The sequence below is a fragment of the Pelecanus crispus genome, chromosome W (assembly GCF_030463565.1).
Source record: "Pelecanus crispus isolate bPelCri1 chromosome W, bPelCri1.pri, whole genome shotgun sequence".
Classification (NCBI taxonomy): domain Eukaryota; kingdom Metazoa; phylum Chordata; class Aves; order Pelecaniformes; family Pelecanidae; genus Pelecanus; species Pelecanus crispus.
This window is the reverse complement of record NC_134675.1, coordinates 14,098,645-14,117,959: the sequence shown is the minus strand read 5'-3', so window position 1 is coordinate 14,117,959 and position 19,315 is coordinate 14,098,645. Positions and strand designations below refer to the sequence as shown.

Here is a 19,315-nt window from a genome sequence, read left to right as displayed (position 1 = left end):
CCATGTACTTTCAAAATAGTTGCTGTATTTGGAGAGAGGAACTGAGCATTATGGAGCCTGATCATGTTAAAAATGGGCACCATAGCTCTTCAACATTTATGTTTTCAGTTGAATCCTAGAGTTTTGGTTTATTTTGCCAATGAATGTTTTTGATTTTATGAAATAACTTTTTGTCAAAAAGACGGATCTTCACCAGACCCACTTCTTAGGGAAGTCTGCAGCCTCCCTGGGGACCGGGTTAAAGATGTTACGAGAAAACTTCCTACCCTGGTGCGGCTCTTGGATTATTATCCATTATTGCTTTTTCATGTAGGCAGCGACAAAGTTGCAGTAAGAAGTCCAAGGGTGATCAAAAGAGACTTCAGGGCCTTGGGATGACTGGTTAAGGGATCAGGAGCACAAGTAGTGTTTTCCTCTATCCTTCCAGTCGCAGGGAATGTTGTTGGAAGAAACAGAAAGACCTAGCTGATCAATACCTGGCTCCGTGACTGGTGCCACCGGCAGAATTTTGGGGTTTTTTTGATCATGGGTCAGTCTACACAATACCAGGCCTGCTGGCAACAGACAGGGTACACCTGTCTCAAAGGGGGAAAAGGATCTTTGCGCAGGAGTTAGCAGGGCATAGAAAGAGCTTTAAACTACATTTGAAGGGGAAAAGGGGATAAAACCAGGCTCGCTAGTGATAAGCCATGGGATGGCATGCCAATGTTTGCGGGACAGTGTGCTAGCGAGGTCCTTTGGCCTGCTCCACGATGTGCTGAGTACACTGGAGCACATTTGAAATGTCTCTATACTAATGCACGCAGCATGAGGAATAAACAAGAGAAGCTAGAACCTTTGGCCCAGTCCCAGAGCTACGACATCATTGGCATAAGCAAAACCTGGTGGGATGAGTCCTACGACTGGAGTGCCATGATGGCCGGTTATAGGGTCTTCAGGAGGGATAGGCAGGGCAGGCGAGGCGGGGGGGTGGTGCTGTATGTAAAGGAGGGGTTGGACTGTATGGCACTTGCAGTTGGCAATGACACAGATGAGAGCCTCTGGGTAAGGATTAAGGGGAAAACAAATAAAGCGGATGTTGTTGTGGGAGTCTACTGTTGACCACCCAGCCAGGACGATGACATCGATGAATTATTCTACAAGGAATTAAGGGATATCTCTAGATCAGCTGCCCTTGTCCTTATGGGTGATTTTAACTTCCCAGACGTCAACTGGGAATATCATACAGCAGACACAAACAGGTCCAGGAAATTCCTGAAGCGCATTGAAGATAACTTCTTGGTGCAGGTACTAAGGAAGCCGACTAGGAAAGGTGCCCTCCTAGATTTGTTGTTTGTAAACAGAGAGGGACTTGTGGGCAAAGTGGTGATTGGTGGCTGTCTTGGTCACAGTGACCACGAAGTAGTTGAGTTTCAAATTGCTGGCGATAGGAGAAAAACTGCCAGCAAAACTTCAACCCTGGATATGGGGAGAGCAGACTTCGGGCTGCTGAAGGAGCTAGTTAGTAAGGTCCCCTGGGAATCTGCTTTTGAAGGTATTGGGGTCCATGAATGCTGGTCACTTTTTAAGAGCCATCTCTTAAGAGTGCAGGAGCAGGCAATTCCAAAGTGTCAGAAGTCAAGCAAGCGGGGCAGAAGACCAGCTTGGCTGAGCAGGGATCTTCTAGAACTTAGGCAGAAAAGGAAAGTGTACGGACATTGGCAGCAAGGACAGGCTACAAAGGAGGACTACAGAGATGCCGTTCGCCACTGTAGGGAGAAAATTCATGTGGCCAAAGCTCGATTAGAGTTCAAGCTGGCCAGCACTGTGAAGGACAACAAAAAGGGCTTTTTAAAATACGTTAATAGCAAAAGGAGAATCGGAGATAACATTGGTCCATAGCTTGATGGGGTCAGTCATCTCACAAATAGGGATGTAGACAAAGCGGAGACATTTAATGGCTTCTTCGCCTCCGTCTTCAACACTGATGATGGGCCCTGGGACCCCCGGAGCCCTGTGTTGGAAGACCGTGACTGGGGTGATGATAAACTCCCAGCCAACTCTGAAGTTGTTTGAGACTTGCTGCTCCAGCTGGATGCACATAAGTCTCTGGGGCCTGATGGGATTCATCCCAGGGTGCTGAAAGAGCTGGCCGATGTTATCGTGGGACATCTTTCCATTATTTTTCAATGGTCTTGGGAGTCTGGAGAGGTCCCAGTCGACTGGAAGCCAGCAAATGTTGTCCCAATTTTAAAGAAGGGTAAGAAGGAAGACCCTGGTAATTACAGGCCTGTCAGTCTCACTTCAGTGCCTGGTAAAATTATGGAGAAGCTTTTTCTGGGAGTTACTGAAAAACGCTTGAGAGACAATGCAGTCATTGGTCATAGCCAACACGGGTTCACAAGGGGAAAGTCCTTCTTAACTAACTTAATTTCCTTTTATGACAAGGTCACCCATCTAGTTGACCAAGGGAAGCCAGTAGATGTGGGGTTTTTTGGGATTTTAGCAAAGCTTTTGATACTGTCTCTCACAGTATCCTTCTGGACAAAACGTCCAGCATACAGCTAGACAAGTCCATAATATGTTGAGTGAGCAATTGGCTGACAGGTCGGGCTCAAAGAGTTATAGTAAATGGGGTTACATCAGGCTGGCGGCCAGTCACCAGTGGCTTCCCCAGGGCTCAATTTTAGGGCCAGCGCTCTTTAATGTTTTTATAAATGATCTGGACGCGGGAGTCAAATGTACATTAAGTAAGTTTGCCAATGATACTAAACTAGGAGGAGCTGTGGACTCCCTCGAGGGTAGAGAGGCCTTACAGAGAGATCTGGATAGCCTAGAGAGCTGGGCAATCACCAACTGTATGAAATTTAACAAGAGCAAGCGCCAGATTCTCCACCTGGGATGGGGTAATCCTGGTTATACATACAAATTGGGGGATGAGAGGCTGGAGAGCAACCCCGCAGAAAGAGATCTGGGGGGGGGGGTTGGGTTGATGGCAAGTTGAATATGAGTCAACAGTGTGCCCTGGCAGCCAAAAGGCCCAACCGTGTCCTGGGGTGCATCAAGCACAGCATAGCTAGCCAGTCGAGGGAGGTGATTGTCCCACTCTACACTGCGCTGATGTGACCCCACCTCGAGTACTGTGTGCAGTTTTGGGTGCCTCAATATAAGAAGGACATCAAACTATTAGAGTGTGTCTGGAGCAGGGCGACCAAGATAGTGAAAGGTCTCAAGGGTGAGACTTACGAGGAGCGGCTGAGGTCACTTGGTTGTTCAGCTTGGAGAAGAGAAGGCTGAAGGGTGACCTCATTGCAGTCTACAAATTTCCTCAAGGGGGGCAGCAGAGGGGGAGGCGCTGATCTCGTCTCTCTGGTGACCAGTGACAGGACACGAGGAAATGGTACGAAGCTGTGTCAGGGAAGTTCAGATTGGACCTTAGGAAAAGGTTCTTCACTGAGAGGGTGGTTGATCACTGGAACAGGCTCCCCAGGGAAGTGGTCACAGCACCAAGCCTGTCTGAGTTCAAGGAGCGTCTGGACAACGCTCTTAGTCATATGGTTTAGTGTTAGGTAGTCCTGCGAGGAGCAGGGAGTTGGACTCGACGGTCCTTATGGGTCCCTTCCAACTCGAGATATTCTATGATTCTGTCTGTTATACTCTGTGTGGCCACCTGTGTTAGTAGCCCATGTCTGTGCATGTGTCTCTGTGGAATACATGCTCAGCTTCACTACTGGCCAAACCTGTAAATGTGGACAGCAGCAGCGGCATCTTAGAGTGGTTCTTAGAGTCCACCCAGCTGGACTTCAGTGGCCAGGACAGAAGAATTCACAAGTCTGGGAGTCCTCTAGGTTTGACAGCTCCCATAACATCCTTAACAGTGAGGATACATACTGAGAAACAAATGGTTCATTTAACTCAGAAATCTTCAGTTTAAGAAATGTTCTAGGTGTAAAAATTTTATATTGATCGTATATTTAGAATGTGAGGAGTTTGGGTTTCTACAGGAAGTAACAGCAATATTAAGTGTAGATATTACATACTTGTAGTCTCTTTACGTTACCACATCTTAGTGCATCTCAGTCCTGGAAAGTACTATCTGATTCTTTGTAATGACGAAAATAAACTAATTTATAGATGGTGTGACTGCCTACATACCTAATTGTATTCACTCCCACTAAAACATATGACAAAAACATTTCCTAAAAAAAATAAAAAGGAACAAAGATGTTTGTTTTATTGATTAATCACTTGAATTCTAGTTGGGGACTGGAATTATGCTTCCATTTCAAGGTATCTTTTAATAGCTGTCACTTGTCTTGTATCTCTCTTTGAGGATGTTCCTATGGAATTCAGACAAGCTCTTATGTTAACTGTTTAGAGCAGAGCACATTGGGTCTCTCCACAAGAGGCACTCTTGTCACTATAGTAAATATGATTTTTGTGGAATTCATAACACAAGGCTGTGTTTATTGAGATAAAATATCCCTTTATTAGGAAAGCACCAATACAACATTCTTCAAAATTACTGGAATTTTATTTGCCTCAGGCTTATGACTTGCAACCAAAGACATTGTGCAAAGAAAGCAAAGATTAAGTACACTTTAGGGAAAAAGTGAGAATTCACACTGGTAACATAGAAGATCAGTTTGATGAAAGAAGCCATTCATTACACTATATAGATTGCAATATTCTAAAACATTTTTCAACCCATTGTTTTTAATCAAGAGGAGAAAAGTTTAGCAAAGTTTACAGTACACATAAATTTGCTACAATTCAAAAAAGCATTTTTCTGAAGATCATCAAGCATAAAGTGAAAAAATGTATACAGGACAAGATGAGGTGAAGGCTAACTACTGTACATTTATAAGCTGTTAAACAAAGTTGCATATATTCACCACAGTGTAAAAAAACAATAGAGCAGAAAACTGCCTGATGAAAAATAAAACAACCAGTGGCTTTTTATGGCTTCTCCTGGTTATCAATGCTATAAAAGACTTTTTCTTTTGTCTTTCTGATGACACTGAAAACATCAAATGATAAAACCAGGCACGATGAAACCATTACCAAGGAAACCCAACCCAGAGAAATATACTATCAATGCACATTTTTTCATCAAAAGCTTTTTTGTTGTATTGGAGATTTTTAAAAAAATCTTTGAGGCCCATTTGGTCACAGTATGTTACTTTTTTCCTTTTTTAAACTGATACCTGTACTCGGCACTGGTGAGGCTGCACCTGGAATACTGTGTCCAGTTTTGGTTGGACTGGATGATCTTAAAGGTGTTTTCCAACCTAAACAATTCTATGATTCTATTCTATGATTCACTACAAGAAAGGAGGTTGTACTGAGGTGGGTGTTGGTCTCTTCTACCAAGTAGCTAGCGATAGGACAAAAGGAAATGGGCTCAAGCTGCGCCAGGGGAGGTTTAGATTGGATATTAGGAAAAATTTCTTCACAGAAAGGGTAGTCAAGCATTGGAACAGGCTGCCCAGAGAGGTGGTGGAGTCACCATCCCTGGAAGTGTTCAAAAAATGGGTAGATGTGGCACTTTGGGACATGGTTTAGTGGGCATGGTGGTGTTGGGTTGATGGTTGGACTGATGATCTTAGAGGTCCTTTCCAATCTTAATGATTCCTAGTGTTTACTTTTATTAAAAATAATCCATCCACCAAGCCAGGAAACATGAAATTCTTACTCTACCCTTAATTGGTTTAGTGGTGGACTTGGTAGTATTAGGTTAATGGTTGGACTGGATGATTTAAAGGTCTTTTCCAACCTAAATGATTCTATGAATCTTCTATGATTCTATCATATGTTTGTCAGGCACTGTCCTAGAGCTAGTTTATAGAGGATGAGAATACAACCCAATATCTGTTTGACAAAATGAATTCAGTGGTTGTAAAATGAGAGAAGGGAAGGGGATGGGGTCAGTTCTGCCAAGGAAATAAACTCTGTGAATTACTCATCATCACTTCCGCTTGCTTCTGACTGGTCCTAGAGGTAAGAGACACAAGAAAAGTCAGAAATTCTTTGCCAAGTATTCTATGGATTTTGTTAAAGAAAAAAAGAAAAATTACAGTTAAACTGACAAATCAAGATAGCCATAAGAAAAGTAATATGTTATTTACTATTTTCCTTTCATGACATTTCATTCCAGTTAAATTGCTGTGGGCCTCTTTAGAGAAGAAAAGGCACAGAGTCAGGAAACACTAGCTCCTTTCTGTCTACCCAAGTATTTTAAAAATGTCTGGAAAGATCTGTCTTCATTTGTTGCATTAATAGAAACACCTACGAGAAATTAAAACCAAGTGTTTCTAGGGTGGGAATGAAAGCAAACAAACCATGAGTTTTAAAGTTTTGATGAAAGAAAGAACATCTTCAAAAAATAAGTGCCAAAAGTGTCAGACTTTTTGTCTTCCAGCACCAAGACCAGATCCCACAAGCAAACCCTAACAGTTTGAACCTGCTCCCCCATCCTCCCAAGATGACGACACAGATTAAAAACAATGCTTAACGTTTCTAAGCATGAAAGGGTGAAAATTCTGAGTGCAAACAGGACAGGATATAGATGAAATCACTGCAACCATTTCCAAAATCTCAGTGAACAAAACTTACGTTTTCATCTTGATCCTCATCACTGTCATTGTCACTCACAACAGGCTTGGCTTTTACTCGGCTTTGCCTCTTCTTGCCTTTGCCTTTGTCTTGGCTTTTTTCATCCTTCTTGTTCAGCTTGATTTTGACTTTCACTGATCTTGCTGTAAAAAGTGGAATGTGAATGTAACATCTGCCTTTATTGTATACCATTTTCCTACTAAATAACTTTTAAGCAACTTTTAAACAGTCTGTCTTCATGTAAATTCTCCCCTTGTAGCCTGAAAAAATCCTCTTTCTGTTCTTTGTCTGGATTGTGGAATTAAGTAGAGATATTTGCTTTTACTTGTGTTCTTGACAGTTGCAGAGTTAGTTTGCATTAAACTATCAGGAAAATCTGAGAACTGATCAGGTGCATCCTTCTTTCACTTTGAGAATGCATGGCACTTACAGATAGCATTTAGTGTTGCAACTACACTCAGGGAACCTTGTACAAGAAGATGCATATTAAGAAATAAAGTAGGTTTTGTTGCCTGCACAAAGAAAAATGTCTGCCTTCAGTAGGAACAGACAATTTTGGGTTTTTTTAACTACACAGACTCCATGCAAAGGTGACTGGAAATTTTTGAGTTGACAGCTTACTGAAGAGAACACAAGTGCCCAGTTCCAGATGAACTGCTGAAGTTGCATGCTCTGCACAGCTGCTTGTAATATTTGCATTGTAGCTCAAGGCAAAAGTACTCTAGTTTCTCTATCCAGACATACTTTCGAAGTGCAGTTCTAGGTAGTTAGAAAGTATGGGGTAGAAGCACTTGGGTGGCAGAAAGCAGAATGGAGGGATCCCTCCTTTTCCACAATATCATGTTTCCAAATTTGCAGGGACTTCAAGTTTAGAGGTTATGTGAGAAGGTACCTATTGAGGAAACTTTAATTGGTCAGGCGAGCTGAAAGGTAATATGTAGATCTGGCTCTTTCTATAGTCATTTTTTTGACATCAGTGTGTTGTGAACCTATTGGCAATTCTGTGGAATAGCAGAGATGCAGCAAATTAAAATTGGAAATAAAAGACATACATTTTTACCAACGGAGATAATAAATTATATCAGAATAATTTAATAAGAGACGAGAGTATCACTTCTTAAAAGAGATGCTCCAACTTAACCTGCAGCATGCCCTAGATCCCAGATGAATTTTTGGCCCAGCCTGGGCCCATCTCACAGCAGATTAGCTGTGCCTCTTAAATTATGAATGTCATCTCCTGTTTGTAAACAATCTGAGTTCCATTTTCCCTTTGTCTCACTGAAGTAACATTTTCTGTTTCTTAATCATATATGTTGCATAATATCAGAAAGGTTGCTCACCTATGGATTAAGGAAGTCACTAGTTCTAGGCACTTATATTTAGAAGCGACATGATCAGGAAAAGAAGGGTCTATATGTACTCATGGTCAATCAGATAAGGATAAGTCAGATCTGTTTCCATCTGAGCAGTGCTTAAAAGCACTTGAAGTCTTCAGCACAATTCTAAGAAATATAGCCAGAACAGAGTAGCCAAGAGACTTAAGCTGAATGGAAGCAGCCAAACCAGCAAACTTTATAAGAAACTACTTCCAGCAGTAGAAAATGAAAGCCTATAACCAGTTTCAAATGGACAAATGGAAAAATTAATTCCCCCCTCTTCCCTAAACGTATTTCTTTCTCAGCATTCAGCAGGGAACTTACATTCTAACTCTGACTCCTCTTCATCATCATCATCATCATCGTTGCTTTCATCCTCACTCTCTTCTTTGGCAATCTTCTGTCGTGCACTTTTGAATACAGACTGAAGAACAATGGAATCCTCATAGATCTACAGTATGAAAGCAAACCTATGTCAGAACTGCAAGCCAAGCATCATCAAAAATTCACTTTTCTTCCTATACAAACTCACAGAATGTAGCCTTTTTATTACAAGTAACAATGCTTGTTTCATGAATTTTACAAAAAAATGTCAACATTGAGTTTTCATGCTCTAAATGAAGAATCCGGCCAACAGTGAGCCACAAAAATACAACTCTTAAAATGTATCACATTTAAAACAACCAATTAGAGAGAGAGTCCATCCTGGAATGCAATTGTTTTTCTTTCATTATTATTTTATTACCACTAGAAGTATGATATATTTTAATTAGATCTTAACAGCCTTGAAAAATTGTTCCAAAATCCAAAGTGGGTAAAAAAGAAAATAATTTATCCCAAGCAGCTTTGGGATTCCTTTAAGACTCCTTCCTTTAAGATCCAAAAAGACTGAAAATCAATGCTTATCCAAAACTCTATTAATATTTTGAAGCCTGCTAAGTATTTTTGGTACTATCAACTTTTATATTAACCTCATTGGAAGAGCATCTATGAACAAGAGGACTACATCTGGCTTGTAATGTATTTGCCAGATTAATGAAACAGAAATAAAAATAATAATGAGACACTATAATCATCTTAACAAAATGAGCTTGCACATACTGCTCTGTAAAACTTTGGAAGTAATGCATTGGTTAAATTGAACACACCATATAAGATCTGTCTCTCCCTGAAAGCACCTTTTAAGCCTCCAGCCCAGATAGAAATGCTTTGCTCAAAAAAAAAAAAAAAAAAAAAAAAAAAAAAAAAAAAAAAAAGGAGCATGCATCATACTAATAAAACAAATATGAAGTATCTCACTTAAATTTTACTTTATTGTATACTTAAGTATCTCCGTCCAAATTAAACTTATGGGTTTGTATCTTTTCATTTAAGTAGTACACACATAAATATTATATTTTAATAAGTATGTGTCAGGGCAAAAGTGGATCCAAACTATTACACAGAAGAAAAGAAAACCTAAAAAATTTGAGAACTACTGCAGGAATGTCCCAAGGTTTAATGAAAATCAAAATTAATGGTACAGGGAGTGTCTCAGACAGAAATTTAAAAAATCGTAGGTACAAGTTATTTGGACTTCAAGCTTTAAAAAGTAATACTAAATTTGGTAGATAACATTAGTATGTTGGAATGGAAAATATTTCTGCATCATTCTGTGATATGAATCTGATTATTTCCAAAGAACAGAAATATCTACTGAACTTTTCTACCATTTCAGTATCATTACTGGTAATCCTACCAAGAGAAGAACAACCAAAGTTTTCTGACAAGAATAATTATCTATATTGATTTCTCATGTGACCATTGATTTTTCCTTGCATATTTTTACCTCCCTGATCAACTTCCAAACAATTTCAAACTTCTCAGTCATGTTTTTTAATATCAGCTTCCCTTCTTATTTTTTTCCATTTACTTTCATTAGCAGTAAAATAGCTATAAACATCTATATCACTATATACATCTATATCACTATCACTTCTGAACAATTAGTAAAATTTTCTTCCACACTTCCAATCATTAATATTTTTTGCTTGAATAATTGAGCTGATTTTGATTTTTTCATTTAATTGAATGTTGTTAAGATAGCAAAAATGTCTGTACAACAGACAATATTTTATTCTGCTTGTACACAACAAAAATAATCAAGTAATGATCATTTGTACTAAACAACCCCTCATTTTTAATTGAATGTTCAATTTCTTTGTTATTTGTCAAGATAACATGATATAAAATTCCTCTGTATAGCAAAGGGTCATCTATAATATTTAGACACTTGCAGAATGCATTAATATTGGCAGCATATGACATCCAGTTTATAACATTTTTACTGAAGTCCCCCATGACATCTTTTTTTTTCCTTGAACATTACGGAAGCAGTCATCATGTTATCTACTGCAGTTTAATAGTGTGTTGCATCATGCTATTTGGGCCTCATCTGCTAGAATGCATATTTAAAATTGTGTCAGAGACTCTGATACAGGTAGTACTTTATTCTACATGTGTTGCCATATAAATATAAATTTCCACATATATTGCTGTTCCCTATCTTCTTTCCTACTGCCAACTCAATCTTTTCATAAAAATGTAAACATTCCAATCTTCCCATCAGCTTTCAGGATGAAGTAGGCTGAATTTGTTTTCATAATGAACAATTCTAATTCTGTTTGTTTGCCCAGGCTCCTAAGACTGGTGTATAAGAAAGCAAAGAGTTTATTCTCTTCATGTCCTGCAGTGCTTAGACATATTTTGTTCCAATGATCTTCATTTTGTTCAACACTTATTTTTCCCCTTTTCACATAACCCTTTGTTTGTTTAATGCCTTCTTAACTAGCCTAGTGTGTCTGTCCCATCCAAGATTTAGATCTTATCCTTTCGTAACTAAATCTCAGAGAATCCAGAGCATGTGTTTCAACTTTCTCATCTGTCTTCCAGGTTTTTGTACTCTTTTCTTTTGTATCGCTGTTTACCTCTTCTATTGTGAATTCATAGGACTGAGTGCATCCTTGTGTGTAAACCAGGCAAAATCCTGAACTCTATATCTCTCCAAGATGAGAGATTTGGGTACATTATTTATTAATGAGGGTACATTATTGCAGTCTCTCAAAATGGATATTGTTCTTTCAACAAGAAAAAAATGTCAACAATGTCCAGAGAATATGAACTATATACACAAAGATCTAGCGTCAGACAAACTATAAATTTTATCTTCCATTAGCAGAGCTGAAACTTTCACCACTAAACACTTAACAACTGTCCCTAAGCTGGACCATTCTCTCAATTGCTTGTATTATGCACTTTGGTGAGCAAACCAACATATGGCTCTTCAGGGCACAGCCATTTAGCATAGATCCAAATAGTCTGAAAACTGTCCTAAAGTATATCAGAACAAACGGATCTCAGGATTATGGAATCAAAACTAAATTTGCTGAATGTTTGAATTCCAGTTGTGACCAAAGAATTCTGGATGCTTCAAAGAATCTGAGCATTTTTATTCATTAAAAGCACTAATAAGATTAAAAATAGAGGGTTTATATACATGTCCTGGGTTCAGCTGGGATAGAGTTAATTTTCTTCCTAGTAGCAGGCACAGTGCTGTGTTTTGGATTTGGTAGGAGAAGAATGTTGATAACACACTGATGTTTTAGTTGTTGCTAAGGACTGCTTATGCTAGTCAAGGACTTTTCAGCTTCCCATGCTCTGCCAGGCGCACAAGAAACTGGGAGGGGGAACAGCCAGAATAGTTGATGCAAACTAACCAAAGGGCTATTCCATACCATATGACGTCATGCTCAGTATATAAACTGGGGGGGAGTTGGCCGGGGAGCAGCGATCGCTGCTCGGGGACTGTCTGGGTATCAGTCGGCGGGTGGTGAGCATCATAGAATCATAGAATCATAGAGTCATAGAATCGTTTAGGTTGGAAAAGACCTTTAAGATCATCCAGTCCAACCATTAACCTAACATTACCAAGTCTACTCTAAGCCAATCAAGGGTAGACTAGACTAAACCATGTCCCAAAGTGCCATGTCTACCCGTTTTTTGAACACCTCCAGGGATGGTGACTCCACCACTTCTCTGGGCAGCCTGTTCCAATTCTTGACCACCCTTTCCGTAAAGAAATTTTTCCTAATTTCCAACCTAAACCTCCCCTGGCGCAGCTTGAGCCCATTTCCTCTCGTCCTATCGCTAACTCCATGGGAGAAGAGACCAACCCCCACCTCACTACAACCTCCTTTCAGGTAGTTGTAGAGAGCGATAAGGTCTCCCCTCAGCCTCCTCTTCTCCACACTAAACAATCCCAGTTCCCTCAGCTGCTCCTCATAAGGTCTGTGCTCCAGACCCTTCACCAGCCTTGTTGCCCTTCTCTGAACACGCTCCAGCACCTCAATGTCTTTTTTGTATTGAGGGGCCCAAAACTGGACACAGTATTCCAGGCGTGGCCTCAGCAGCACCGAGTACAGGGGAACAATCACCTCCCTGCTCCTGCTGGCCACACTTGCTTTGTATATTATTATTACTATTATTATTATATTGTTATTATTATCATTACTATTTTACTTCATTTCAATTATTAAACTGTTCTTATCTCAACCCAGGAGTGTTTCTCACTCTTACTCCTCCGATTCTCTCCCCCATCCCATTGGGGTAGGGGGAGTGAGCTAGCGGCTGCGTGGTGCTTAGTTGCTGGCTGGGGCTACACCACGACAATACAGAATTGTCAGAATTAAACAAGCACTGAAAACACTGAGTGGGGAAGACACGTTTAACATAAAGTGGTTCAATCAGACCTGTGATCCCTCCAAATTGAATGTCTGAGCATTGTGACACAGCAACATGACATCTTTCTCCAGATCACTGAGGTTCCGATATTTATGGTTACGAATTCTTTCCTGTTGCATTTGTTAAGAAGATGGGGAGAAGGATGGATGACAGCAGTGGAGAGAGAAAAAGAAAAATAACAGACAGGACAATCAATTAATATTGATTTTCAATACATTAAAACCTTCTCTTTAAACATTTTACCTAAGTGGAATGACAAGTATTCGATTAAAACAAACAAAATTTAAAGCCTGTGTGAGAGGAATATGCTGACAAAATGCATCATAGCCAAAGGTAGACTAAAAATTTTACAATTGTTGTGTGAATTGGAAGGGCCAAAAGCAACAGAAATTGTATTGTTGTGGGTAAGAAAGGAGTTCAATTCCAAGTTTCTTCTCAGTACAGAAACAAAAAGAGGTACAGTGTGAGTGAAGGTAAAAGAGATAGCCATGAACTCCTCATGGCCTCTAAGGTGCAAGAAGTTGCCTAATCCTCACCTATCCAACTGTGGCTGTTCCAAGATGTGATGCTAGTTGAAAGATGATTATATCCCTCCTAACAACATAAAATTTTTGCAAGCACTACACTTATTTAAGTTTTGCTTACAGATTCAGGATTTGGTCCTTTACAAAAAAACCATTAATGTATCATCTCTGAAAGTATGATTTATGTCATCCTGTGTTTTGCTTTGACATAGGTATTAGTAGTGAAATACTGCAATATACATAACAAGGGGTATATTAAAATTTAAAATCTAAGCAAAAAACACAGGCAAATTTAATATCTACATGATCATAATTTTAATTATGACTTAATGCTCATATTTCTATATAGTGAAAAGGAATAAAGAAATGTCCACACCCAAAAATGGTTCTCACCTTTATTTTTTTGTAGTCCACTGGTTTCCTAATTAATTCATAATACTCTGGTAATTCTTTTCTAGATGGGAGTTGAATGAAGACTTCACTTAGCTGCCGTCCTGAACTGTTGAGAAAAACAAGCGCACAATACAAAGAATTACTACAACTTTCTCAGAAAATAAATTGTATACAACCAAATTATTAAATATATAGCATTTTTTTCTTGTAAAGGATTAGTAACAGACTTTGTTCTGAATTGATCTTATTGATTTGATATAAATAATTAATCTGCAGTTTAATGCACAACTTCCATGTTCTTGTCCTGATACATCACCACCATCATATGTGTAGATCATAAAGGAGAAGGATCAGGATTTGAGTCTGAATTCTCTAGTGCTTTGTCTAGGGCAGTTTTATTCTTAATTTTCTTTTATTATTCTTAACTATTCTCTTTCTTCTCACCTTATCTTCCTCTTGGTCTTTTTTACAGCTATTTTTATAACTCTGGTTCATAGCGAACTGTTTGTCCATACTGGGTGCTATTATACCAGATGCTGATTGAAATCAGATCAACTAGGTTTTACAATAAATGCCAGTATTAACTTTCATTAATGAATGTTAGGTTTCTGGGAAGATAATTGTGTGTTGAAAAGTTTCTACCTCTTCAATCATCCAGAAAGAATTGTCAGAAGTAATGGATTATTTAAATTCCTCAGATATCCTAAGAAACACTTTGCCTATGATTTGCAACTGTTTCTATTTTCTGAGATTTCCAGATTTTCCCTTGTCCATCCCTTCAGGGCCTTGGGACGCTTAGTGAGGGAATCGGGGGCACAGGTCATCTTTTCCTCCTTCCTTCCAGTTGTGGGAGGTGACATTGGTAGGAACAGGCAGATCCAATCTCTTAACACATGGCTCCGTGGCTGGTGCCACCGTCACAACTTTGGGTTCTTCGACAATGGGATGGCCTACATGGCGCCAGGCTTGCTGGCGTCAAATGGGAGCCACTTTTCTCAAAGGCGAAAGAGGGTCTTTGCACAGGAGCTTGCAGGGCTCATTGACAGGGCTTTAAACTAGATGTGAAGGGGGAGGGGGAACATATCAGGCTTTCCTGTGACAAGCTGTGGGATGACACACAATGGTTAGAGGGACGGGGTGCTAGTATGAGCCCTCAATCTGTTGCCCAGAGGCATGATGAGGACGCTGCAGCACAGTTGAAGTCTGGCAGAGATGAGCCGGGGACTCCTGAGATAGAGCTCACAAGGAAACCTCCGTGAAACACCCCAAGGGAAACAAGGGATGTTCCACTAAGAAGGTGACACGGCCAACAACCCAGATGAAAAGCCTCTACACGAATGCACACAGCATGGGGAACAAACAGGAGGAGTTGGAAGCTACCGTGCTGCTAGAAAGCTACGTCCTGATTGCCATAACCGAAACCTGGTGGGACAAATCCCATGACTGGAATGTGGCTATCGATGGCTACAGGCTGTTCAGAAGGGACAGGCGAGGAAGGAGGGGCGGAGGCGTTGCCCTCTACATAAAGAAATGGATACAGTGTGAACAGCTGTCCCTGAAGAATAGCCACGAGCAGGTTGAAAGCTTATGGGTAAGAATCAGAGACAGAGGCAACAAAGGGAACCTTGTGGTTGGTGTCTACTACAGGCCGCCTGATCAAGGGGAACCTGCTGACGAAGCCTTCTTCCTCCAGCTCCGGGAGGCTTCGCGCTTGCAGACTCGTGTCCTGCTGGTGGACTTCAACCACCCCGACATTTGCTGGAAAAGCAACACGGCGAGCTGTAGGCAATCCAGGAGATTCCTGGAATGCATAGACGACAACTTCCTAAGCCAGGTAATAGACAGCCCTACCAGAGGGGATGCAGTACTGGACCTGTTGGTCACCGATGCAAGGGAGCTCATCGGTGATGTCAAGATTGGAGGCAGCCTGGGCTGCAGTGATCACGCATTGGTGGAGTTCACACTCCTGAGGGATATGGGGAAAGCGAGGAGTATAGTCAGGACCCTAAATTTTAGGAAAGCAAACTTCCAGCTCTTCAAGGAGTTAGTCAGAAGGACCCCCTGGGAAACGGTCCTCAGGGACAGGGGAATGGAACAGAGCTGGCAGATCTTTAAGGATGCTTTCCACAGAGCACAGGAGCTGTCAGTCCCCAGGTATAAGAAATCAGGCAAGGAAGGGAAGAGACCAGCAAGGCTGAGTCAAGACCTGCTGGTCAAACTAAAGAGCAAGACGGAACTGCACAGGCAGTGGAAGCAGGGACAGGTGTCCTGGGGGGAATACAGGGAAACGGCCTGGTTGTGTAGGGAGGAGGTCAGGAAGGCCAAGGCACGGCTGGATCTGAATTTGGCAAGGGATGTAAAGAAGAAGAAGAAGGGCTTCTACAGGTATGTCAACCAGAAAAGGAAGGTTAAAGAAAGCGTACCCCCCCGATGAACAAGAATGGCGTCCCAGTATCAACGGACGAGGAGAAGGCTGAGGTACTCAACAACTTTTTTGCCTCGGTCTTCACTGGCAACCTCTCTCCTCACCCCTCCTGAGTCGATGGACCACAAGATAGGGACCAGGGGGGTAAAGCCCCTCCCACTGTGAGGGAAGATCAGGTTCGACACCACCTGAGGAACCTCAATGTACACAAGTCTATGGGACCTGATGAGATGCATCCCAGAGTCCTGAGGGAATCGGCTGATGTAGTTGCCAAGCCACTCTCCATGATATTTGAAAAGTCATGGCAGTCAGGTGAAGTCCCTGCTGACTGGAAGAAGGGAAACATTGTGCCCATTTTTAAAAAGGGAAGAAAGGAGGACCCTGGGAACTACCGACCTGTCAGCCTCACCTCTGTGCCTGGGAAGATCATGGAACAGATCCTCCTAGAAGCTATGCTCAAGCACACGGAGGACAGGGAGGTGATTCGAGACAGTTAGCACAGATACAGCAAGGGCAAGTCCTGCCTGACCAACCTAGTGGCTTTCTATGAAGGAGTGACTGCATCAGTGGACAAGGGAAGAGCTATGGATGTCATCTACTTGGATTCCTGTAAAGCGTTCGACACAGTCCCCCACAACATCCTTCTCTCTAAATTGGAGAGATATGGGTTTGATGGGTGGACTGTTCGATGGATAAGGAATTGGCTGGATGTTCGCATCCAGAGGGTCGTGGTCAGTGGCTCGATGTCCACATGGAGACCGGTGACAAGTGGAGTCCCTCAGGGGTCCGTACTGGGACCGGTGCTATTTAACATCTTCATCAATCACATAGACAGTGAGATCGAGTGCACCCTCAGCAAGTTTGCAGACGACACCAAGCTGAGTGGTGCGGTTGACATGCCAGGAGGACGAGATGTCATCCAGAGAGACCTGGACAAGCTGGAGAGGTGGGCCTGTGTGAACCTCATGAGGTTCAACAAGGCCGAGTGCAAGGTCCTCCACCTGGGACGGGGCAACCCCTGATATCAATACAGGCTGGGGGATGAAGAGATTGAGAGCAGCCCTGCGGAGAAGGACTTGGGGGTACTTGTCCTGGTTTCGGCTGGGATAGAGTTAATTTTCTTCCTAGCAGCAGGCATAGTGCTGTGTTTTGGATTTAGTAGGAGAAGAATGTTGATAACACACTGATGTTTTTAGTTGTTGCTGAGTACTGCTTATGCTAGTCAAGGACTTTTTCAGCTTCCCATGCTCTGCCAGGTGCACAAGAAACTGGGAGGGGGCACAGCCAGAATAGTTGATCCAAACTGGCAAAAGGGCTATTCCATACCATATGACGTCATGCTCAGTATATAAACTGGGGGGGGGGTGGCCAGGGAGCAGCGATCGCTGCTTGGGAACTGTCTGGGTATCGGTCGGCGGGTGGTGAGCAATTGCATTGTGCATCACTTGCTTCGTGTATCATTATTATTATTATCATTATTATACTGTTACTATTAGCATTACTATTTTACTTTATTTCAATTATTAAACTGTTCTTATCTCAACCCAGGAGTGTTTCTCACTCTTACTCCTCCGATTCTCTCCCCCATCCCATCGGGGTAGGGGGAGTGAGCGAGCGGCTGCGTGGTGCTTAGTTGCTCGCTGGGGCTAAACCACGACAGTACTGATGGGTGAAAAGCTGGACATGAGCCAGCAATGTGCGCTTGCAGCCCAGAAAGCCAACCGTATCCTGGGCTGCATCAAAAGAAGCGTGGCCAGCAGGTCGAGGGAGGTGATTCTGCCCCTCTACTCTGCTCTGGTGAGACCTCACCTGGAGTACTGCGTCCAGCTCTGGGGCCCTCAGCACAAGAAGGACATGGACCTGTTGGAGCGGGTCCAGAAGAGTGCCACCAAAATGATCCGAGGGCTGGAGCACCTCTCCTATGAGGCCAGGCTGAGAGAGTTGGGGTTGTTCAGCCTGGAGAAGAGAAGGCTGTGAGGAGACCTTATTGCAGCCTTTCAGTACTTAAAGGGGGCCTATAGGAAAGATGGGGAGAATCTTTTTAGCAAGGCCTGTTGTGACAGGAGGAATAATAATGGATTTAAACTAAAGGAGGGTAGATTTAGACTGGATATAAGGAAGAAATTTTTTATAATGAGGGTGGTGAAGCACTGGAACAGGTTGCCCAGAGAGGTGGTAGAGGCCCCATCCCTAGAACCATTCAAGGTCAGGTTGGATGGGGCTCTGAGCAAGCTGATCTAGTTAAAGCTGTGCCTGCTCACTGCAGGGGTGTTGGGCTAGATGACCTCTAAAGGTCCCTTCCAACCCAAAGCATTCTATGATTCTATGATTAATAGCTACTTTAATGCTTCTGAATAAAACTTCTTTTTATCCTCTCATTTGTGGCTTCCCAGGTAATAGCTGACTGAGCCTTATGGGCTCAAGTATATATATATTTATGTATGTATTGCCATTTATCTGTGTCGTGGTTTAGCTGACAGTCATGGCAGCATAAAAAATCAGCTTCTGAGAAGAACTGTAGCCTGTTTACATAGACAGCATTCACCAGTGTTTCTCAGCCCATATTTCACAGACAGAAATATCACTGCTTAATTCTATCACAACTTACTCCAAAGGGGCCCTGTTTTCTCATTTCCATTTACTACTTCTATACTTCATGAGTCAAAGGGAGAGAGGTTTGTACTGTGGATTTAAAGGCTCCAATCCTATCAATGAACTATGTGAGTGACAATGTGATTCCACATGACAGGATTTGTTTTTGTTTCAGTTTGCGTTTTCAAAGAGAAATGGGAAGTTGCAAACAAAAGCTACATTTACATTATTTTCTTTAATAACCAAAAGTGTAGAACATTCATAGCTACAAATGACATTAATGAAATTTGTTCCTGAACATATAAAACAATAAGTACTCTGAAAACAGACCTCTGGTGTCCAAATGGTATCTTAAAGTTTAAGTCTCTATTTGTCATCCATAAAATTAGAATAATGCTATGGTGTTGTAAAACTCAATTATATGTTTGCAAAGCATTTAGACTATATACTGATGAACACCATAAAGAAGCCCATAAGAAAATTCATAATTCTGTCTTCTAATAGGGTTTGAATACTGGACATAACAAGTAAGGCACAAAACCACGTATTCAGGAATGAAGATAAAGCAAAATAACAAATAGCTGTTCATTAAGTGATCATTGCCCATCTTGTGCATGATATGAGGCAAAGAT

At 41.6% G+C, this 19,315-nt stretch overlaps 1 protein-coding gene across 3 annotated transcripts in view; it reads right to left on the bottom strand.

Moving 5' to 3' along the window:
• Positions 1-5,937: 5,937 nt before the first annotated feature.
• Positions 5,938-19,315, bottom strand: part of LOC142596537 (SWI/SNF-related matrix-associated actin-dependent regulator of chromatin subfamily A member 2-like) — a 167,443-nt gene continuing 154,065 nt past the window's right edge. For 2 of the 3 annotated variants that reach the window (XM_075725690.1, XM_075725692.1), the window contains 5 exons: positions 13,667-13,772; positions 12,758-12,859; positions 8,295-8,421; positions 6,595-6,737; positions 5,938-5,973 (listed from right to left, as the gene is read on the bottom strand). In XM_075725690.1, coding sequence (XP_075581805.1) covers positions 5,938-5,973; positions 6,595-6,737; positions 8,295-8,421; positions 12,758-12,859; positions 13,667-13,772 — 514 coding nt within the window. Of the gene's footprint in view, positions 5,974-6,594; positions 6,738-8,290; positions 8,422-12,757; positions 12,860-13,666; positions 13,773-19,315 lie in introns of all 3 variants that reach the window. The other variant, XM_075725693.1, reaches the window with a different exon arrangement.